The sequence below is a fragment of the Panthera leo genome, chromosome A3 (assembly GCF_018350215.1).
Source record: "Panthera leo isolate Ple1 chromosome A3, P.leo_Ple1_pat1.1, whole genome shotgun sequence".
In the NCBI taxonomy this organism is placed as follows: Eukaryota; Metazoa; Chordata; class Mammalia; order Carnivora; family Felidae; genus Panthera; species Panthera leo.
In genome coordinates this window covers 57313796-57338104 of record NC_056681.1, presented here as the reverse complement: position 1 = coordinate 57338104, position 24309 = coordinate 57313796, and the positions used below count along the sequence as shown (strand labels likewise).

The 24309-nt window shown below is 38.9% G+C and overlaps 1 protein-coding gene across 1 annotated transcript in view; it reads left to right on the top strand.

Moving 5' to 3' along the window:
- The window catches only part of SLC9A2 (solute carrier family 9 member A2), a 98968-nt gene extending 80364 nt beyond the window's left edge, over nucleotides 1–18604 (top strand). The window contains exons 8-12 of the mRNA XM_042931877.1: nucleotides 3938–4099; nucleotides 11667–11763; nucleotides 13853–13984; nucleotides 15759–15849; nucleotides 17172–18604. Coding sequence (XP_042787811.1) covers nucleotides 3938–4099; nucleotides 11667–11763; nucleotides 13853–13984; nucleotides 15759–15849; nucleotides 17172–17542 — 853 coding nt within the window. The 3' untranslated portion in view covers nucleotides 17543–18604. The remainder of the gene's footprint in view (nucleotides 1–3937; nucleotides 4100–11666; nucleotides 11764–13852; nucleotides 13985–15758; nucleotides 15850–17171) is intronic.
- Nucleotides 18605–24309: the final 5705 nt, after the last annotated feature.

Genomic DNA, 24309 nt, shown 5'->3' with positions numbered 1-24309 from the left:
CTGGCTACATCCTGTCTTGCAGGCAGAGATGCTCTGTCTCTGGGGTACGGGAGTCTGCTCCAGACTGATTTCTACATGCTGCCAGGGTAATTGGACCATAAATACTAAAGAGGGCAGAGCCAACTCTGATTTCCTGTCCGAAAGGTGGTATTGCGTTGTGTCTCACGTTTTTCTCTGCAGTGTGCATACTTCATTTCAGTCCTGTATGTTTCCATGCCTCATATTCTCCAGGTAGATTTCAAATACTTCTCTGGACTGTCAAGTACATTGTATGTCACAGGTAGAGCAAGGAAGTGGGTGTGGGTGTGGAGGAATTTGGTGCTGACGCAGGCCATTTTTAAAATTAGCTCTCTGCAGATCCTATCTCTGGTATGTACATGATTGTTGATGTTAAAGATCACATATAAAGAAGTGGATTGTTTCAGGTATGTTGGGTATCTTTCCATTTCGTCTGGAATCCTTATGCTGTAAATTTCTAGTGGTCTTGCCAGAGAATTCTTGAGGCATTTGATGCTTTGAGGAAGGGTAAAGCGCAATCCTTTGAGTAGGAAAGTTTCTCAGACTTGGTAAAAGTTGCCTAATGATGGTGAAAGGAAGAAAGCACCTAGGTGTGGCCTGGCAGAGAAATGAAAGGTGTGGAAATAAAGAAAAGAAAGTACATATTTCCTATGCTAAATAGATCAGATGTCATTGCCCTTGATGTTAATTCTTCTGTTGATCTCTACTGAAAAGCTAAAGCAATAATAAAAATAACAGAAGTTTAAAAAGAGGTGTTGCTGTGGGGCACCTGGGTGGCTCAGTTGGTTAAGAGTCCGACTCTTGATTTTGGCTTTGGTCCTCGTCTCACAGTTTGTGAGATCGAGCCCTGCACTGGGCTCTGCGCTAACGACACAGAGCCTGTTTGGGATTTCTCTGTCTCTGTCTCTCTCTCTCTTCCCCTACTTGCTCTCTCTCTCTCTCTCTCTCAAAATAAGTAAATAAACGTTAAAAAAAAATACAGTGAAAAGATGTGTTGCTGATGCCAGGAGTCCTGGCCTAATGGGCCTAACATGAAGTTGAGAATAAACGGAGAAAAAAGTTAGCTGTGTGTTTAGTGTTGTGGCCCCAGTGGAAAGGATGGCTCTCTTTAATTATTCATAGCCCTCCAGTATAGAACAGAGGACTAGTACCAAGAATGTGGGTTCACATTGTTTCCTTTCATAGCACAGGTGTACCTATAAACCTCTCTGGGCTTACGGTGATCACTGTAATGCATTTCTTTCTTTCTCAACAAATATTTATTGCATGCTGTTTTGCTTACCTTTTGGCATAATAATGTTACGTAATAAACTGCCCTGATATACAGCTGTCCAAACAACAGTCACATTATGAAAGCATATGAGTCATGAGTCTGAGAGTCCAGGATCTGGGGCTGTGCCGGGCTGATGCAGACAGGTCTTGCTAATGCTTCAGGGGGTTGGCTAGTTGTCAGCTCATCCTGGCTGGCCTTCTTGTATGTGACTGGAGTAACAGAGCTCTGCTTCATGTGGCATTCACCTTTGTCCTGGGACTCATGAGTCACTCCATGCATGTCCTTCTCATGGTAATTGTGAAAACGAAAGAGATAAGCTTCAATACGCAAGTGCAAGCCAACAAGTCTGTTTTAAGCCTCTGCCCCAATCATCATGTCTGCTGTAGCCCACTGACCAGAGCAAGTAACGTTATTGGGGCCAGTGGCAGGAAACAGGATGGCACAGGTCACCTAGGCCGTGGTGGAAGGATATTGCCAAGTAATATGGCAGAGGGTGTAGATACAGGGAGGAATCGAGGCAAAAGATCTCTTCTACCATCCATGCTTATAGTGTACCAGGCACTGTCCTAGGCACTGGTGATACAGGAAAAAGTGGAAAAAAAACAAAAACAAAAAGAAAAAGTCTCTGCCCATATATACCATTCTAGTGCTAGGGGACAGAAAGCAAGATAAATAAATTATATAGCATGTTAGAAAATGATAAATGGTATGGAGAGAAATCTATCTGGGAGGTAGAATGGGAAGTTAGGAGGGTGGGAGGGAGACAGCATGCATTTCTAATGGGATGGATGGGAAAGCCTTTTGGAAAAATGGCTCTTAAGGGAAGACATAAAGGGGGGTCTGCAACTGTGGGGCAGGGGTGCTCCTGGTGGAAGGAATAGTGGCTACCAAGCCCCATAGGTGGGAGCAGAACTGCCAGTTTCCAGGGCAGGAAGGACACCAGTGAGGCTGGATGTGAGAAGCACAGTGCTAAGAGGTACAGCTCCAAACTGTGTAGGGCCCCCAGGTCGCTGTACATTTACTCAAGAGAGATGCGGCGTTGTTGTATGGTTTGACTTAACATTTTACCAGGTTCGCTCTGGCTTCTGTGTTGAGGGTAGTCTGGAGGAATGAGGTGGTGGAAGCAGAGAGACCAACTGGATGCCTGTTTCAAGAATCCACCGAGAGGTGATGATGTCTTGCATCAGGGTGGATCCAAGAGATAGGAGGATAGAAGTGCCGAGGCATGGTGGGATTGTGTATGTGTTCTGATGGCGGCACTAACAGAAATTTCTGGTAGAGTGGACATGGAGTATTAGTTTGCTAGAGTTGTTAGAGTACCACACATTGGGTGGTTTAAACAGTAGAAATTTAATTTCTCACAGTTCTGGGGGCTAGAAGTCCAAGATCAAAGTTATCAGTAGATTTGGTTCTTTCTGAAGGCTATAAGTAAAGCATCTGTTACAAGCCCCTCTCTTTGGCTTGTAGATGGCCGCCTTCTGCCTCTCTACATGGTCTCCCCTCTGTGTGTGTGTCTGTGTCCAAATTTCCTCTTACTGTAGAGACACCAGTCATATTGGATTGAGACCTGACCTAATGACCTCATTTTAACTTAATCACTACTGTAAAGACCCTATCTCCAAAGACAGTCACATTCTGAGGTCCTGGGGGTGAGGACTTCCACCTGTGAACTTTCAGGGGCCCACAATTCAGTCCATAATGTGGAATGTCAGAGAAGGAGAAGAATCAAAATTGACTGGGTGGAGTGGTCATTAACTGAAATGGCGAGAACTATAGGAGAAGATGCATTCGGTGGGAAAGTCAAGTTGGAGAACTAGATATCCAAGTGCAGATGTTGAATAGGCAGCTGAATATTCATTTCTGGGATTTGGGGATGAGGCTACAGCAGGATACAAATATGGGAGTCGCTGGCACAGAGATGCTATTAAAATCACGAGACTGGGCAAGATGGCTAGAGAGCAAGTGGAGGTAGAGGGGACCAAGATGGAACCCTGAGCACTCCTACATCAAGAGGCCAGAAAGGAGAAAAATACCCAACAAAAGAGACTGGGAAAGAGGTAGGAGGGAGCCCAGGGGAATGTGACGTCCCGGAAAATGACCTATTAAGCAGGACAGGTCGGGAAAGGTGAGTGCTAATAACTGGCCATTGGATTTATATTGTAGGGTCACCGATGACCTCAGTACAAGTAGCTTCAATGGAGTGCTGGGGACAAAAGCGTAATTTGTGAATGTGCAAGAGAAAATCCGTGGAGAGGAATTGGAGATAGAAAGCATTAAAAACACTTTTGAGTAATATTATTGAAAGCAGAAGCAGTGAAATAGCAATTGTTAAAAAAAAATACGTAGTTTACTCTGTTATTAGTAAATATTAGATACATGTATATCATGGCTGGATACAACAGTGTCATTTATGTATACATATATTATATATGCACATACATTGAGGTCTACACATAAAATACACACACACACACACATATATATAATAATCAGATGAGCTAAACATTGCTACTGAGTTTTTCCCCAAGTATAGTAGAAATGATTTTATTGGTAAAAGCAGGCTTGTTGGGTTTTTTTGTTTGTTTGTTTGGTTTTTTTGTCAGTTTAGTATTAATTACTTGAAGCTCTGATTTCCTTTGTTTCCAGGTTTAAGAAGTTTGATGACAAATACCTGCGGAAGCTTTTGATTCGGGAAAACCAACCCAAGTCAAGCATTGTGTCTTTATATAAAAAGCTTGAAATAAAACATGCCATTGAGATGGCAGAGACGGGGATGATAAGTACTGTTCCTTCTTTTGCATCTCTGAAGTAAGTACTGTTTTGCAAATAAAAGTTAGTATTCCTGTGTATGTCTTTATAGTTTTTGGAAACCGGTAATAATAACAAATTTGACCTCTTCCTGGACACCTCACAGAAGAGTGAGATCCTGGTTAAAATGTGCAGCCTAGAAATGTGTGCCTTGTGTCACATCATGTCAGGTTATTTTAGAATTGACTGCTCAGCAAATACTTTGTCATGTTTAGGATGGGTATGCCTTTATTCTATCTTCTTAATGTAATTCAGTGCTTTTTAAAGGTGCCTCCTTAGCGAGCATTTTGAAATGGAATATCTTAAGGTGCGCTATTATAAATACGCATGTGGATATAGCTATTTCCTCATAGATTATTCATGCATCGTAGTTTAAGGCTTGCAAGGAACATTAGTGATCATACGGTATGACGGTTCTCAACCTAGGCTGCGTATTAAAAATATCTTAGGAGCATATAAATGATACAAATGTCTGGGCCTCACCCACACCAATAAAACCAGGATCTGTGGTGTTAAGGCCCAGGTATAGGTATATTTATAAGTTCTTCGGATATTTCCAATATGCAGCCAGAATTGAGAGCCACTGACCTAGTCTATCTCCCTAATTTTAAAAATGAGGAAATGAAGACTCAGAATGGTAAAGTGACTTACCCAAAATTTTATAGCAAGTCCATAGCAGAGCAGTAAATTACTGCTCAGTTAACAAATGAGGTCATTTTATCGTGTAAACATCAGTCCTTCCCTGCCACAAAAATAACAGAAATTACAGGTTCTGCTGATTTCTTCTTTCACCGATGAGCTTGAAGTGCATTTAAAGAACATGTCACGTAATTAGAATGCTATCAATGGGAGAGTTGAAATAAGACAAGGAAACTCCAAATTACACCCAACCATATTAACTAGGGTTTTTACTAAGACTGTACATCCCCTATTAAAATTATGTGAGTTTACCCAATCCAAAATAAAAAGAAATAGTGATCAAGAATGGCTTGGAGGTAAAGGCATTATATTGCACTAGGAACAGTAGTTGACTGAGCGCAGTGACTGATTTATAGTCCTCCGCTGCAGTAACTCACTATGTGACCTTAAGCTGGTCCATCTATTTCCTTGAGATTGAGTTTCTTCAAGTAGAAAATGGGGCTACACTTGATCTTTGTTTCCCTCTAGCTTTACAAATTAACGATCTTTCTTACTCACCATTCCTTTCACAGTTGTGGCAAAGGATAATTCAATTATTCAGCTTCACAAAGGAGAGCCATTATCTTTGCGATCACTAAGAAATCTTAGTTTTCCTCTCTGTGTATAGTTCATTTGGAAGCTGGTAGTAAGCAGAAGAAAGGCAAAGGCTTAAGGTTATGGAAGTAGGTAACAGAATTAATGGTCAGCTGTATGGCTGTGTAAATGAGTAGCATATTGACCATTCCACAGCTCCTGAAACATTTTCTTTAGAGAAAATGAAAAGCAGAAAGGGAGGTAATAAGGAACTGTATTTCTGACAGTAATGGACTCAGTGTTGTAGTCCAAACCATCCTATGCAAACAACTAGAAAAAAAAAAAGCACAAAATGTATTTTTAAAACCTGCTGAAAAGCTGGAAAGCACCAGTGCAAAGAATTTCTTGGCCAAGAGTCAACAGAAAAGGGAAGTCCAAGAAGATGGAACGCGCATTTGGTGCCATTTTTTCCCCTGGATCACAGAGAAGTTATCTGAGAGTCTAAAAGGCTAAAACAGAATACAATTGGAATTCAGTACCTACTAAGAAGGAGGGGTTCTTATACCCAGCTTATAGGCTATTACTTCCAAATTCTACCCTTTAACCCTCAAGGGAAAGAAGTCTAGCCTAGAATTCTCTCAATCCATGATTGTTTAAATCATCTGAAATTGGTAATTACTCCTATCCCAGCTACTTGAGAGAAATAAACTTAAATCTTCTCCAGAGGAAAATAAGATTATAAAGAGTCTTAAACTACTTCCATGATTTTTCCTATATCGTGTCTATCAACCAATCCAAAGCATAAGAGTAGACAAGGAAGTGTTACTGAAAACACTGAGAAAAAGATAAAACAAAAACAGGGAGTAGTAACAGACCATAAAGGGGATTCACATAATTAAGTTATCAGGCAGGGACTTTAAAATAAGAATAATAGTATGTGTAAGGAAAGAAAATGGCATTGATGCTTTTGACATTGTTGTGGGGGATGATATAAATAGAAAAGATCTAAGTGGCATATTTGAGCTAAAGCTAAAATAACTAAATTTAGGATCTCATTTGATAGTGTAAAGGCAGATTAGATACAGCTATCGAGAGAATCGACTGATTGTAAGGTAAGACAGAAGGAATAACCGGAATGAAGCAGAGAGCTGGTGCGGTGGGGTGCGGGTGGGAGGGGAGCATGGAAAATGTTGAAAATAAAGTAAGAAATATATGGGATTATGTGAAAGTTCCAGGAGAAAATGAGAGAGAAATTAGTAGGAATAGTATTTTAACCGTTAATTACTGAGCATTTCCCAGACAGATCAAAGACAAACCCCAAGCAGATTAGATAAGAAAAATACCAAATGCAGGTGCACGCTAACAAAACTGCTAAAAGTCAAAGACACAGAGAGAATTTTAAATATGATCAGCGGGAAAAAGAGACCTGTTTTCTTCAAGTAAAAAAGAAATGCTGACAACTGATTTTTCAACAAAATTCTGAAAGCAAGCAACTGATAATCTATAGAGTTCCATATCCTGCTAAAATATTCTTCACAAAAAGGAGAATGAAAACATTTTAAGACAATTAAAAACCATCATACTAAATTGAATGATAAAAAATTTCAGGCAGAAGAAAAAAAAAATTCAGACAGAAGGGGAAGAGTCTCCGTAGAGAGAAGGGTTGGAGATTAAGGAAGGAATTAAAACAATGGAAATGAGTACTTATAATAGCTAAATGAATATCAGTTGCATAAAGTAATAATGTCTGTGTGGTTTTGAATGTAAGCAGAATTAAAATGAACAACAAATACAGTTTATAAATTGGGAGGGAGGTAAATGGTGTTAATTGTGTTTTGATAACCTTGTGTTGTCCAGAAAATAGTAAAAATTATTTTGGATTTTAATAAGTCAGTGATTAATGTTGTAATCCCAGGTGACCACCAAAGAAAAAAAAAACAGTAAAAGAACATAAAAGCCAACCTAACTACAGAAATAAAAGAGCAAAATAAAATAAAATTTAAAAAGGCAGCAAAGTAGAAAAAACAACTATAGACGAGGTAGGACAAATAGAATGCGAATACTAAGATGATAGTCTTGAACCCAAAGTAAATTACATTAAATACAAACATTCCATTTGAAAGGATGGATGATCAAAATGGATAAAAATATACAACTCACTAAGTGTTGCTTATAAGAGATAGCACTTCTAGCTAAAAGTACAGACCGATTGCAAGTGAAAGGTTGATAAAAAGGTATCTTGTTAAAGCACCTAAACAAAAGAAAGTTTGTATAATTATATTATTACCATAAAATGTAAACATTACATTCTGCATAACAGAACCACAAGTAGAAATACACAAATTCATAATCATAGTGGATAACTGTATTGCTCTTCTCCTAGAAAATGATAGAATAAGCAGACAGACTTTCAACAGGGATATAGAAGATTTCAATAACATAATAAATAATCAAGTCTTAAAAAGTTTCATATAGGGTATGTTCCCTTACCAGGTGGGAATCAGAACCAAAATAAAATATAAAAGAGCATAAAAAGTAGAATGTCCCTGTAGTTAGAAGTTAAATAAAAATTGGATCAAGTAAGAAATTATGCTATAAATCAGAAAATACTTTGAAAAACAGGATGTATGAAAACTTGTACAAAGCATTTTTAGAGGAAAGTTTTTTTAACCTTTAATGAAAGTGTTAGAAATACAGTTAATAGGCAAAAAAAAAAAAAAAAAAAAAGAAAAAAGAAAAAACAACAACAACAAAGTTAGGCTGAAAATCAATAAATCATACTAGGAAATTAGAAAAAAGGAATGACAAATTAAACCCATAAAAGAACAGAAAATTTGAATAGTACCGTAAATACTAAGGAAATAAATCTGTACTTGAAATTGTTTCTACAAAGTAAACCCCAAGACCATTTGGCTTTATTTGTAATTCTACAAAATATTTAAGGAGAAAATAAAACCAATCTTCCACAGACTTCTTCAGTAAGTACGGAAAAATGGAAAGCTTCCCAAATTGCCGTATGGGACTAGCATAATTTTGATACTAAACCTGACAAAGACACTTATAAGAACGGAAAATTATAATAAACCTGTAAAAATTCTAAACATAATATTGGCAAACCAAATCCGGAGATCTATAAACGAGATACACATCACAATAATTTTGGTTTATTCTAGGAATATAAGTATGATTTAAGAGTCAAAATCAATCCATTATTTACCACTTTTACTGAATAAAGGAGAAAAATCAAGGGTTATTATCTATCTGTAATAGAGGCCCAGAAATTATATGACGAAATTCAATACCCTTTATTTTTTTTAAATATATAAATAGACTAACAATAGAAGAAATCCTTTCTCAAGCTAATAAAGTTTGTTCACGAAAAATCTATGGCAAATATGATTTTTAGTGTTGAAATGTTGAAAGATTTATCCTGAGATCAAGAACAAGGATGCCTATTATTACTATTTTTATGAATATTGTACCAATGGTAGGCAAGAAAAAATTTAAAAGTTAAGGATAGGAAAAGAAGTAGAACTGTCACTATTCCCAAACAGCTGGATTGTTTTCAGAGAAAATCCAAAAGAACCTACAGAAAAGTAATTAGACATAATAAGGTAATTTATCTAGATTTCTTAATACATGGTAAAAAAAAAAATCAGTGGTGGCTTATAAGTATCAACAAATAGAAGATGACACTTTAAAAAATGCTTAATTTAGAATGGTATCATGAAACATTCATATACGTCCATGTCAAACATCAAAATGAAATTTAGAGAATATGTGTGAGACCTCTCTGCAGAAAGTCCAAACCAGATAAAGACTATATTAGTAAAAAGAAAGACTCAATATTATAAGACTATCAGCTCTTCTCAAATTGATCTGTGGACTCAAAGCAATTTCATTCAAAATTCCAGTGTGTCATTAGACAGTCTGGTCCTAACATTTCTGTGGAAACATAAAGGGCCCAAATTAACCAAGACAAAATTGTCTTTAACATGAAAGAACAAATTTGGAGGATTTATACTATCAGGTAGCAAGACTAAAACTCCTATGATTGAGACAATGTGATTCCTGGGTAAGGATAAAAGAACAAATAGACCAGAGGAACAAAGTAAGAGTTTGGAATAGACCCATTTTCATAGAAGCATTGTTTGTCGTATCCAAAAGTTGGAAATAAGCCAAATACCCATCGATAGTAAAATGGGTAGATTGTGCTATATTCATGTAATGGGATATTGCACAATGAATAAAATGAACCAACAATAGCTACATGCAATAACACAGTTGAATCTCCAACATATAACGCTAAGCAAAAGAGGCTAAATTTAAAAGACTACCTATTATAAAAAATAAATAAAATAAAAAAATAAAAATAAAAAACTACCTATTGTATTTAAAAGACTCCATTTATATAGAGTTCAGATTCAGGCAAAAGTATTCTGTGAATTCCAAAGTTAGGATTGTGGTTGTTTTTGTCAAAGAGGGAAGGAAGTAGTGATTGTTGGGGGCGTGTAATATGAAGTGGTTTCTGGGGTTCTAGGTCACGTTCTGTTTTTTGACTTGAGTAGCGGTTGTGCAAGTACACTTGCTTTGTGGTAGTTCATTGAGCTGTGCATGTAAGATTCCTGTACTTTTTGTTTTTGTATTACATTCCAGTAGATACACTTTGGGTATAAACAAGGGAGGTAGTTGGGCACTTACCACTAGAGTTATACAAACATATGTTGGATAAAACTTGGTGGGAACATTGTACAAGAAAATCAGACACCCAAAAGATTGTTACCTCTTGACTGTATTTGTCCTTCTCAAGTCCTGTGAATTAACTTTGCTGATCAAACTCCTGATTAGATACCTGGACAGCTGTCTAAACAACAATGCTTTAGTCTAAGAAGATGCTTCTTAAAAACTCAAGAACAATTGAGGTTGAGGCAAAATTGAATCATTTATATCTAGAGAAGTCTGTCCTGCGGAAGCCTTAAATCTCTGTATCTGTTCCTTTGCTTTTCTCCAGTACCAATGGGCATAGGTAATTAATATTATGGCCGATTTTCAGTAACAGCAAGTTTGCATTTAAAAAAAAAATAAAGGAACTATGACTTCAATTGGTGTGTCCTTAGCCCATCTTCTATAAGACCTGGATTTCTGTATATTAACTTTCTCAGCTTTATTCTCTTAATTTATCTTCTTAGCTATGCATTTTATTTTACCGTATATTTTTGTAGGCCCTCTCAAAGTCTTTTTGAAGGCAGTAGAATAAAACTGTATAAATACAGTTGGTTCTCATTGTTGGCTGTAGTCACGTCTTGTAAAATCGCCATAAACGCTGATTTGCCCATACTGAACAGTTGCTCCTAGGGGAAATACGGGCTTAGGTTCTTGTGAGCTTCTGGTCACAACATTTTCATCAACTGATGATATATAACCTCGTTTTATGTACATTTCTATTTAAAGACTCCTTGTTTCATATATATTACTATTTCATTAACATTCCTCTCACGGCCAGCAGCATTGTACTCATGCCTGAACAAAGCTTACCGAACATGACTTTTCTCTAGAAGGCACATCACAGCTCTCTTTTGTTTAGGAAAATTGGACAGCACTTCAGATCCATGCTTGGGGGCCATTTTAAACAGTGAAGTCACCAAAAGAAAGCACAAAAATGTGAAAAATGTGTCATTAAATAGACCACAAAAAGGACATTTTTTTACAGTACAAGACCTGAATCAAGAAGGCAGAGTGTTGCAGTGTTCAGCCTTATCCAGGAACCTGTGTGTTGGGGCACTCATATTTTCCCCCCACTTTGCACATGTCTGTGAAAAAGTGCCAGGAGTACCGAGACTGTGTTTACAAGTAAATTTTAGCAAGTAGGTTACTTTACAAATACAAAATCCTTGAATAATTATGATTGACTGCATATGCATCCATATTATAAGTGGCGTCTTTGCAAATATTTATAATGATGTGTTTAAAGGACTAAGCCCTAATAGTAAAATGTAGCTAATTAAGTTTCTGTTGGAAAAAACTCAATCATGTATTACCTTATTTATGGAGTATTAGAAATACTAAAGTGAGACCATTATAAGCTACTATAGTTTTTCTTCCTTAAAATAATAATTGTATGGAAAAAAATAATTGCATGAACAGACTGTGAAAACTTGTGCATGATTGAACTTGTTTTGAATAATTTTGGTGCTGAACAGTTTTAGAATTTTGAGTTATCTTAAAATACTGAATAATCCCTAAGTGTTATTCTTTAAGCTAAGATTCTACTTAGATGATATTCTATCTCAAAAAAAATTGATGATTCCAACATTTGTCCAATAGTAAAATATATTCTTCTTCTAAACTTTCACAGTGATTGTCGTGAAGAGAAAATAAGGAAGCTCACACCTGGTGAAATGGATGAAATCCGAGAAATATTATCCAGAAATCTCTATCAAATCCGACAGCGAGTGAGAATAATTGATTTAGCCAAGCATTTCCTTGCCTTTGGCTGAGAATATGCCTTCTGATTTCACACTACCCAGTTGTAGCGGATATTGCCCTACGATTATGCCAGCCTTTTGCGAGTCCCACACCAGACAACTTCTCTTCTCTGGGTCCTATCTTGTTAGGGTGCCATTCCTTCCCAGACACCAGTGGGAAAAGCTTGGAGTCCCCTGGGAGTTCTGCTACTCTGGATTTGGAGATAAAAGAATATGTTTTAACTAATTGTGAAAAAAGAAATTGATGGCTGTCTTCTGATTTTTTTTTTTTTAAGAGAGAGATTGACAGCGTGTGTGGGGAAGGGGCAGAGGGAGAAGAAGAGAGAGAATCTTAAGCAGGCTCCACGCTCAGCGTGGAACCTGACACAGGGCTTGATCTCACAACCATGAGATCATGACTTGAACCCAAATCAAGAGTCAGACGCTTAACCGACTGGGCCACCCAGGCATTAATTTTTTTGATGAAATAGCTTTATAGCTTGTAGAAAACTTACAGCTTTAAGAAAACTTATCCAAATTCGTTTAATCTTCCTTGTTATTCATCAAGTGCTATAGTGTCTTCCTTTAATGTATCTCCCGAGTCACTTCTTTCACAGCTGTCCCATTGTTAACACCTCATTCTAACAGTTGGCTAATAATATAGCTAACATTTCGAGAGTGCATACAATTTGCCGTGCCCCATTTCAGCAGGTATTAACTCATTTCTCCAAGTGGGGTGACTGTCGTTTCCATTCTGTAGATGAATAAATTAAGGTACAGTGAGGCGAGGTGGCACACAGATCACATCGCTTGTCAGGAGCCTTCCTCACCCATGTTGGGGTCATTTCTGCACTTTTTCAGCTGGTCTTCCCCAAAGCAGTCCCCATTCCATCCTGCATTACTATGGCTCCTCCTTTTCCCCTAAAACACCTTTTAAGCAGCGTTCCCCTGTTTGAATTGAAACAAAACCACAGCTGTGGCTTACAGGCTAAACTATTCTCTCAGAATTTGGGATCTTTTATTCCAAGTTCTACAGTCTCTGACCTTACACCTCCTTCCCCTCCCCAAGCCCCCAGGTTCTGTCTTCCTTCCTTGGACTCTGTTCCTCTCTTCTCTGTCTCCACTTGGGATGTCCCATTGGCTCCTGTCAGCAGATCCACATCCTCCGATGTTTAAGGATTCCTCAACAGCCTCCGTATTATTCCCAGCCCTGTCTTCAAGTGGGGTAGCACTAGGAGCTGATAATGTACCACATAGTTTTAGCACTTAATTTCACAATTTTGTATTACTTTGTTAGCCTTTGATGTCCAGCCAGCCAGTAATTTTCTCAAGGCAGGACTTGAGCCTTGTTCTCTCAGTTTTGCATATTTCTTCAAGATTTAATATTTAATAGTTCGGGACACAGGGATATTCCCAAGAAGAATATATTAATACACCAGAAAATGAACTCCATCGCTAATTACAATTTATTTTAGGAAATTTAGAAAACTAACAATGTGTGCCATGTCCAGCCCTGGTTTAGAAATTTTACTGCTTCAAATACTGGCACTTGATTATTGCTGGTGATAGCCCCCAGCCTTTTCAGTTTGACCACCCAGTTGTAAAAGTGTTCTTAAGTTTAATCACAAGGACACGGCACCACCAAGTGGCTCAAAGTGGTTTGTTTTTATACCAGTAATTCCTGTTCAATAGAGAATTTATTAAGATGAATTGTATCATTTTCTCCAGCTACTAATGAGGGCTAAAAACGTATAAAGCACTTCAAGGTAGACAGAGGCATTTGATGAGTTCCATCATTTTTCTGATTTATGAAGATCACGCTTTTGAATGAAAGATACTTTATTCACACACTTTTATTAGAAAACAAGTGCTTTCAAAATTTGAACGGATGTTAACTTTTTTATGAATGTTAACAACTTTTATGCTTTTTATTCATTTATTTTTCTGCTCTGCACATTAGTTAAGTGCCTCGCTGAGGTGCAAAGCCAAAGAAACACAGCAAAGTTTTGGAATTTCTGGGGCAGCAATCAGGCTTTGTTTGTTTGTTGTTTGTAAAATGTCTCTTTTTTCATTTCAGACTTTGTCCTACAACAGACACAATCTGACGGCTGACACAAGTGAGCGACAAGCCAAGGAAATTCTGATCCGACGAAGGCACAGTTTGCGAGAAAGCATCCGGAAAGACAGCAGCTTGAACCAGGAGCACAGGGTAACTGGCATTTGTTACCATTTGTCTGGGAGGAGGGAAGCTTCCCAGAGCAGAGCCAGCCACCAGTCTGGAGGCTCTACTGACAGAATGGCTGCTGAGGGTTGAGTCACAGGAATTCTGAGATGGAGTTGATGGTAAAGTCTTTCTAGATATTTCTGGAACACCCATTATGTTCCAGGCACTGTTCTAGGCACTTGGAATATGTTGGTGAACGAAACTGACCAAGCAAGATACCTTCGCTTGTAGAATTCCTATTCTAGTGAGGAGAAGGCAGCCAGCAATGGAATAAATTATCTGTTATGTTAGAGGGCAGTGAGTGCTATGGGGAAAAAAACAAAAAAACAAAAAACAAAAAAACAATGCTGAGGAAGGAGATTGGGAGCACAGAAAGGGTCAGTTAAGTTGCGGATTTAAACAGCATGGCTGGACCAAGCTTCATTTGCAAAGTCCTATCTGATATCTCCAGGAAGAGGTTGCAGCCCAAAGATGGGCAAGGGGCACGTGCTGGAACTGCAAGGTCACAGCCGCTGGGGGACGTGAGTGTTCACCTTTGCCCTTGGTGGAGGGCATTGTCAATAGATAAGGAAAGCCATTTTTATTTTTTTATTTATTTTTATTTTTATTTTTTTTAATGTTTATTTATTTTTGAGACAGAGAGAGACAGAGCATGAAGGGGGGAGGGTCAGAGAGGGGGAGACACAGAATCCGAAACAGGCTCTGGGCTCTGAGCTGTCAGCACAGAGCCCGACGTGGGGCTTGAACTCACAGACCGCGAGATCATGACCTGAGCCGAAGTCGGCCGCTTAACCGACTGAGCCACCCAGGTGCCCCAAGGAAAGCCATTTTTAAATGACATTATGATTGATTGATTTAACGTAGCAGACATTGTATCTTATCACTCTGACACACAAGGTTGCATTAATTTTAGGATTGCATTTCATTTTTTAATAATATTCTGTATTGGGTCGTCAGAGACCAAAATGGTAATGTGTGAACAAGATAATGATCTTTTTTTAATGTGTAAAATGTGGCAGCATCGATGAAAAGTTAAGGAAAGTAGAGATTGTGGCATTTGAATGGTCAGCAAATTAGCTATACTAATAACTTTTTGTTCTATCATTTTCGAGACTTACTAAAGTAATTAAAACTCAAGTAAGCTACATTTTTCATATATTTTCTCCCCATACATATAGGTTCTGCCTATTTTTAAAGTTTATTTATTTACTTTGAGAGTGAGAAAGTGCAAGCGGGGAAGGGGGGGTGAGAGAGAGAGAGAGAGAGAGAGAGAGAGAGAGAATGAATATGAATGAGAGAATCCCAAGCAGGCTCCCAGCATGGAGCCTGACACGGGGCTGGGTCCCACAACCCTGGGATCATGACCTGAGCTGAAATCAGGAGTCAGACACTTAACTGACTGAGCCACCCAGGTGCCTTGTTTCTACATATCTTTTGTATATTCTTATACATAGGTGTTTCCTTAGCTTTTCTTTAAAAAGACTCAGTAGTTTGCACATCTTATTGTTAACGGTCCTATTTTATTTTCATTTTCCTTAATACTGATTTCTATTACATTTTAGAAGAGATTTGGTTATTTTAAGTAAAATAATTATTGCTGGAAGCTTTCTTCCCTATGCCCCCAGCCCCTCACAAGTAATTTTGGAGTAGAAAAGTACAATTTTAATTTTTAACACCAGGGTTTGCCCTAAGAATTTAAACTTCTAAGATACAATAAATGACATCTGCGTAATCTAAACATTTTCTGTGTTTCTCACAGGCGTCCACTTCAGCCTCTCGATATTTATCCTTACCAAAAAATACAAAGCTTCCAGAAAAGCTACAAAAGAAAAAGAATATTTCTAACACAGGTAATGAACTCAGTTGGAGCAGAGTCATGTTACTAATGTTCACAAAATAGAGAAAATTTCCCATTCTTCTTCTTCATTAAGGACAATCTGTTTAATGGTTTGCAAACCTCAAATAATAACATGGTGACTTATTATTAGCATTGTAAGCTTTTTGGATGGAGTTCTGTGTACGTTATAAATAATTTAGCCAATGATTTTCCATAATGATTCCATTTGATACAGCACGAGCCACTATTGTCACCTGTGGTAGTGAACAGATAAATAGAGAGCTGTGAATGTGCGAAGGAGTGTTTAAATTTTTACAACCTGCATATATTTTCATAAGGTCAACCATAAATTTTACTTCTGCCTGTAATCACGAGTCTAATATCTCTTTATTTAATGATAATCTTTGGGTAGACTCCCAGCCATTTTCTGTGAACCCCAGAAGAAATATGTTAAGATACCATGTTATTAGAATGTGGGATATAACACTACCACGTCCTTTATTTTTGCTTATTTACTTAATTAACCAAGAAGAGGAAATTCTAATGCTGGCTGGTGGTGATGATCAGTGAGATGAGACCTGAGAAGAGAGGCCAGGCAGCACTGAATATGTAGAGCTGTGGGCCACGTCCACTAAGACCGGGTCTTAGGGTCCCAAGAATCTCAGCTCCTGGGCGAGCTCCCCGTCAGCTCTTCTACCCACAGTTCTCTAGGACCTGAATTTTGACACCAGCTCATTCTGATCGTGTGTCTTCCCACTGTTTGTAAACGGCACATGGGTGTTTCGGCCCTTTTATGAAACTGCAAAGGAGATAAAGAAGGCTGTCTCTGAGATTCCAGATCAAGACAAGAATTTTCATAATAGCAGCCAATTGCCAATCTGCTTTCTGTGTGCCAGACACGTAGCTGAGCCTTTCTGGGATCGTTCTGATGGGGCAGGTGGGAACACAGCTGCTGTTGCCAGATAGTCGCACTGTGACACCCACATGCACTGATTAATAATATCTCTTGAAGCTCGGTTACTTCACCTGCCGAATGGGCGCTTGTGAGGATTAAATGGGTTAATGCATTTCAAAGTGCTTAGGACAGTTGCCTGGCGCACAGTAAGCTCTTCGGCGTTAGTGTGGACAGTCAGCATTAACGCCCACAGAGATTATGTATCATGCCCAGGTCTGTGGGCTAGAGGTAGCGAGCCCTCGGACCTCCCCTGCCCAAACCGTGCCTGAGGTGCCTGAGGGCACCGCAAATGCTGGACCCACTGATGCATTGCTGAGTCACTTGAAATTCCTTCCCTCTGAAATGCTTGCCCATGTTGTCCTTCTTTTGCTCTGTGGTAGGTGGCAATAGCAGTGACTCGGACACAGATGTTGGGACTACCGTCCTCAATTTGCAGCCCCGAGCAAGGGGCTTCTTGCCAGAACAGTTCTCAAAGAAAGCCCCACAGCCCTATAAAATGGAATGGAAGAACGAGGTAGACGTCGATTCCGGACAGGGCCAGCCTTGTAACCCCCCAGCACCCCCCAGCAAAGAGGGGGGCACCCAGACCCCAGGCATGCTACGGCAGCCCCTTCTCTCCAAAGGCCAGTTTGGCTCAGTGCGGGAAGACAGTGTGACTGAAGGCGTCTGCCCCAAGCCACCACCCAGGCTGGTCCGGAGGGCATCGGAACCCGGCAGCCGGAAAGCCCGATTTGGAAGTGAGAAGCCTTGATGGAAATGGCCAAAGCAGACCTGGAGTGACTGACCCAGCACAGCTGGGGGTTGTCACTCTGAAACATGACACAGAAGTGGAATCCATTTAATGCCCTCTATGCATCTCAATACTTCTTTGGGTAGCAGAGTCATGCCATTGACTTACAGGATGAACGCTCATCCCAAGAAGAGGAAAATCAAAGAAGAAAGTCCCATAAAATGCCTTTTATGACTTCTTGCTAGCAGTTGTATTCCTTGCAAGCCTAAAGGAAAAAAAAACGTGTGCCTTTATTGAACTTGAATGACAGAACTTGAAATTTTTAACACACCCTTGTTGGTGAAAATTTTAATATATACATGTATGCCTCAAGTTTTATTTATGAAAACATATGTATATCTGTAATCAGTTTTTAAATGAAGGGCGCTAAACATACTCAACATCTTTCTGGGGTGTAAAAGGCAGTGCCCGGAGGATGGTGGGCCATTTGTTCAGAGTCAAGGTGTTTTGCCATCCTGAGCTGATGACCAGTTGGTACAGGAAGAGCACAGCATGGAGCAGACCATGCTCCATGAACTCAGACCAGGGAGACAACCAGAACATCTAGGCAGATGAGGTGGCCTGGCTCCCAGAGCGCGGATTCCCGTGAAACAATGAGTCAGCAGGACTTACTGTGTTCCTCATTCTGTATGGTTGGGGGTGACATAGGTTCCATCTCTCATTTGTGTTTGGCGCAAACAGGCTGTGTGGGTGACACAACGTATGACAGACTTGGTGGCAGCTTTTGATGAAGTTCCAGCGTGCAGGCCTCATGTTGAATGTGGGGGAGATAAAGCAGCGCCTGCTTACACCTTGTGGGCAGGTTTTATATTGTGCAATACTGGGAAGAGGATACAGGAGATTCCCTTTCATGCCCATCTAGGACTACCCGCTTCAGAATTTTCTGTAGAATGTTCTAGAACTTTGAGCCTCCAAGCAGTTTATTCAAACAGTATTCCAATATTTAGCAAATTGGTGAGAATTCAGGTCTTGAAATTTATTCAGGAAGCACTTTGGAGAATGTAGTTCTTTTTTTTTTTTTTTTTTTTTCACTAGTGTGTAATCTGTTACCTCTGGCCCCTCAATAAAGTAGTGACTCAAATTCTTCGTATAAAAATGGATTCTCCTCATCTGAGTACTTTTTAAAAGTACAGCAGAAAGACAAGACAAGAAGTGGAATATAATCATTAAAGATTAATATTTGAATTTCTGTCTCTTAAGCTGTAGATTTTATTGCCGTCTTGGTTTTTTGTTTTTGTTTTTTTTTCTTTCCTGAAAAACTCCCTTTTAAAACTTGACTAGAACAAGACTCTAAATGTCTGGGTTTAGATACAAACCCGGCCACACGTTTTGTCCCCTGGGTGCACGTTGGAGATGCAGCAGAGGACACAAGGGACCACGGTATTGTTGGTGGAAAAACATGAATAAATTAAACGAAGACTCAGTACTCAGAAATCCTCAGCAACACTTCTCCTACCCCCTTCCTTCCTCCCCATCGACATGGAGAAATGAATCTTCCACCCTTTCTCGAGTGTTCTACAGTCTTGGAATACTGCTAGATTGCTGAGCGTGAGGCGGAGGGAGAGATAAGGACACGAGGTACAAGTTCATCAAGAGCACCATTTCCTTCCCAAACTCTTCCACGTTGCCCAGTGGAAAGTGGCACAGCCACAATTTGGAAACTGTAGGCTGAGGACTCTGTGCCAAATATCTTAATTTTAAGCAAAAATATTTATATAAAAATGCATATATTTCATCTGCAGAAAATAAATTAAAACTGACTTTTAGAATTTTACTATAGGAATATGATTCATGAAGAGATGGGATGAATATTTTTGAGAATGTCCAGAATAAATTTTTAGAAGTTAATGAGGACTGAAAAAAAAAAAAAGAGGTTAAAATGGAAAATGACCTTAAAAATAAACTTCCGATTTTTCCTGGTGTCCTAGAATAATAAATAGTATAAGGAGTCCAATTTTCTAGAACCGAAGGAGAAAACCTGAAAATTTTTGTTACATTTCTTCCTGTTAAGCAGGTAGACCAAGTTCATCTAGCACTGATTAAAAGTCAATAAAGAATTTGGTTGACATTGTGTAAACTTCCAAAAAACAAAACAAAAAAAGGAGCACTTAATGTCATCATCAATTTAAATTTTTTCTTATTTTTTGAATGACAAAAGCAATGAAAAATAACCTTGACTTCATTTCGCTTTTTTCTATACTTTTTTTTTCAAATAAAATTAAGTTCTAGACACTATAGGAGAGAATATGATACCTTTTAAATATCAAAACAGTCTAAATTTTCTGTAGGACAGACCCATCCCAGACCCTTTGTAAATGATTCCCCTATTTCAAGCAATACTTGATCCAACCAAAGTTCCAGTGTAACTGTAGAATTTTGATGGGTGTTTGGTGATTGTTGTAACAGATTTGACTTGAAACCTGTAAAGTGCAAGGTCAAGGCTTGTTTCTTTACATTTAATGTTAAGGGCTGACTGTTGGGAACAGTTAGGCCAGTTAGCAAACAACTAGAAATTGGCTCCAGAGTTCGATACTTTTAAAAAACATGTGTTTTATGTATGAGCCCCCAGAATATCTGGGATGAAATTGCCTTCGGCTTTTTCTGAGCTTTGTAGTGGGGGAAGGGAGTGTTTATTTATATAAAGAGCATAGAGAAGTAGTTATATATTACATGTCTCAGCATGTTTTCCATTTGTTGTCCTGCCCAAATCATGTCTATGTGAAAACTGGCATTTTATAGACAAGTGTGAGAACTGTAATATTTTGTTAGCTCAAAGTTCACACTTGACTTTCTTCTCTGAGGAGTTATTAAAGAGATTTCTTTGTCCAGTTGAAGTAGCTGTTGGCATCACCTGCCAAAGCCTGAACACAGTATGTTGATTTCCCTTTGTTGAGATGAACGAGATTTTGGCTCCTGACTCAACTGTCTCATTATCTGAGATTTTGTGTGTGTGAATGTTTTTTTTTTGTTTGTTTCTGTTTTTGTTTTCTTTTAGAGCAAAACAAGTAGCTTGCTGGTACTTTATCTCTGATATTTTAACCAGGCCCTTTCTTCAATCCATTTGTAAGGCAGTGAGAGCCTCTTTTGGGTAACTGCTGCCTGCCAGTGACCACAGCTCTTTGTTCAAGAAAACTGACGCCTCCCTTCAGAACTTTTTACGATGTCATTCACTCCACATGTGGCTGACACCCTCAAACATGGTCGCCCACCGTAGATGTGCAGACCAAGCACCCACGTGGTTAGTTGTGAACATCTTTAATGTTGCAATGGTACACGGCTTTTTGATCCCTTTTGTTCTCTAATTTTCTACATTTTTTCTCAAAGAAAATTCTATTTTACTACCTCTAAAAAGAGTCATTAAAATGTGGCTAGCTCTCTTAACTGTCTGGTCAGAGAAGTAAGTGTCTCTGTGTGTAGAGTGAATATATCTACTGCAAACGGATTACCAAATTTTCAATCTGCACAGCATATTGATTATTTTGAATGGCTCAGCACCTACTTCAGTGCTCTTATGTCACATAGGTTTCATGGGGATCTTTTATCCTTGTATTGTGCGGTGTTGAACTGTCCCTCCATGAGATGCCCAGTAGACAGAATGCCAGACACATTGGCGGGGACTTTTCTGATTTTCACTACTGTAAAAAAATACCTTGAATTAAATATTCAAATGTACATTTCTCCTTTTTTTTATTATTATTATTTCACTGGGTCTTGTCCTCAGTGCAAGTGGTAACAACATTTCTAATTTAAACAAGGCTTTCTGCATCTAGTCATGGTCACTGCTTGCCAAACAAATTTTATAGATGTACACCAACAAAGAAGTTTTCCTGGTGTCTGTGAAGTATACAAAAGTCTAAGGGTGAAATCACTATGGAGTGGAAACATTTAATGGAATAAACATAAATGGAAATACTTAATCACCGTGGAGAAAATCATGCATCACAAGAAACCAGGACAGTTCCCCAAATTCCACTTTTTACATTTATGTATCAAAACCACTCTCATTTGTGCTAAAATGGAGGCATGATAGCTGGAATTAGTGAAAGGTAAGAACTCAAGAGTATTAAAAATTTCAGTTGTTTTAATTTCAAACACACATATCTTAAACAGGGCTAACATTGCTACTGTGTTAAAGAACCTGATTAAAGGAATGAAGATTTTAACTGGTCCATTAATTTTTTTTTTTTGAGAGTGCCAGAGGGCCTGCACCAGTGGGCGAGGGGCAGAGGGAGGGAGAATCTTAATCAGGCTCCATCCACAGCCTGATGTGGGCCTTGATCTCGACACTGAGATCATGGCTTGAGCCGAAATCAAGAGTCAGATTCTTAACTGACTGAGCCATCCAGGTGCCCCTTAATTTTCTGTGTGTCAACAGACCCTTTTGTAAAGGGCTCGAAGATAATGCATGCTCTGGAATATTGAATGCTGCTTTCCAAACACAAGGAAACACAAGGAAAACAAATTAGGTTAATGCCATCCACTGTCTTAAAGACTGATTTTGAGAGATGATTTATGCAGGACTGTGTACCAACAGATCACATTTTTAGGTTTTCACTAACGTTTCGTACCTGATTGAAACCACTTAACTGTGGTTTCACTTGCTACCACAAGTACCTCTTACCACTGGGCGTCTGGTTCAAGTTCTTACCTTTAGCTGGAAAGTTACTTTGAATGGCGTCACAACTCGGTATACTCTGTTGTGTTACTCATTCCAAAAAGATGGCACAGGGAAGGTGCTTTGAAGGTGCCCAGGAGAAAACGATCACCCTTACCCGTGTCATTACCACCTGGCGCTGGTCAGGAGTTGGCTTGATGCCCAGGCATCATGACCAAGGCAAGCCGGACCATGCACCCATTCACACACACTCCCACTCACAAGGGCCAGGCCCCAAGTCAGCAGCAAATGCATTTATTACATCAGGTTCATTCTGGATAGTTCATGTGGTCTCAATTTCATTGGGTAAACTCAGGAGAGATTTAGGTGGGTAAGCTATCACATAAAAAAATAATTCTCAATATGGATAAGAACCTGAGTCCCAGTGATTCAAAATGTAAGAGATTCTTTGATAAGCCCGAAGAAAGGACATCTCCTATTCCATGTTGTAGACTGCAACTATTAATAGGTACTTTAACTACTTTTATCCCCCGCCACAGTGTATATTTTGGAAAAAAGATGTTTATTTATCAGGATGTAGTATAGTTTAAATCAAGACTGATTAAAACACAATTTTTCATTCTAACAAGATCCTTATAGTCCACTTTTATGCTATAGTTTATGCGTATAATTATTGGTAATAATTAACACCTCCTTCTTTAATGTTTATAATTATCTTTTCCCCTCAAGGAACAGCACAAGCTGTTTGAGAGTGTCCAATTCCAGATAAAATCCACACTATTTCTTACAATGTACTGAATCACAAAAACAGTAGAAATTGTTTTCATATGCAGCTGTCTGTAAAGTAGTGGGATTAGACAATCCATTGGGAAAAGTGAGAAATCTAAAGTAAAATAATGTTTTAAAATAAGTTAGCATTTGTGTACCTGATTGATTAAAAATAAATCCTATTGATGAGATATCTTAAAACAATTTGCTTACCAACGGTGTGCAATAAATTTCAGATTATGTGTATATTTGGTATTAGTAGATGGTGTGCAAAGCCAAAAGCTTGTTGTTCTTACTATTAGGGCATGTTTCTACAGTAACTGGAAGTTAACATTTTCAGGTGCTTCTGGATACTGATGTAAAATATGTATCAGGATACAGCAATGGCTCCTAAAAATGACAATTAGAATAAATGACAACACTTCATTATAATTTTAAAGGGGTTGTATGATTAAAGAAAATTATTACATGTAACTGGCAAGTTCTTCAGGAAAAATAAAGTTTTAGGACAGAAAATTATTTTTTCAGTTCATCACCCTGTTCTGAGAGAAGTCACGTTATACATCATCCTGGCTAGATCTGTGGTATCTCTATTGTGGAATCTCTTATTTCAGAGACTTCTTTAAAAAAAAATCTTTTTCTAACACTTATTTTTGAGAGACAGAGCAAGACAGAGCATGAACAGGGGAGGGGCATAGAGAGAGAGGGAGACATAGAATCCTGAGCAGGCTTCAGGCCCTGAGCGGTCAGCACAGAGCCCTATGTGGGGCTTGAACCCAAGGACCAGGAGATCATGACCTGGGCTGAAGTTGGATGCCCAACCGACTGAGCCACCCAGGTGCCCCTATTTCAGAGACTTCTTAAAGGCTTAAGTTTCCAGGAGGAATAGGACATGGAGAATTACCATGCTGGCTACACTCACACTCCAAATAAAAAGCCATTCTCTTGTAGCAGGCGCCCAAATGCCTGAAATTTCTCCTAAGTGGATTGACATTCCCCCTCCCCCACAGATGTCTAAATTTCTTATAGAAATGTCCTCAGGTAAAGACGCCTTCTTAATGTTCTGAACATGCAGAGAACAAACTTCCATAAATGCCCACACGTGTTCTCTGCCAGCTAACATAGGAAGGGGCAGAATGTGCTCAACACTCGTTACCAGACTTTCTAACATTGCCTGACCTCCACCTGGACCAGACACGTGGGTGTTGCCCACGGCCCCTTCCAGAATCTCCCTGGAGGTCACAAGCTGATACTCTCCAGGCCTTTCAGAAAATTTTGTGCCCTACCTGCCTCCCTCAGTGCGCATGACCACTTCTCCCTTATGTTCCTCTTGGATTCCCGCCCT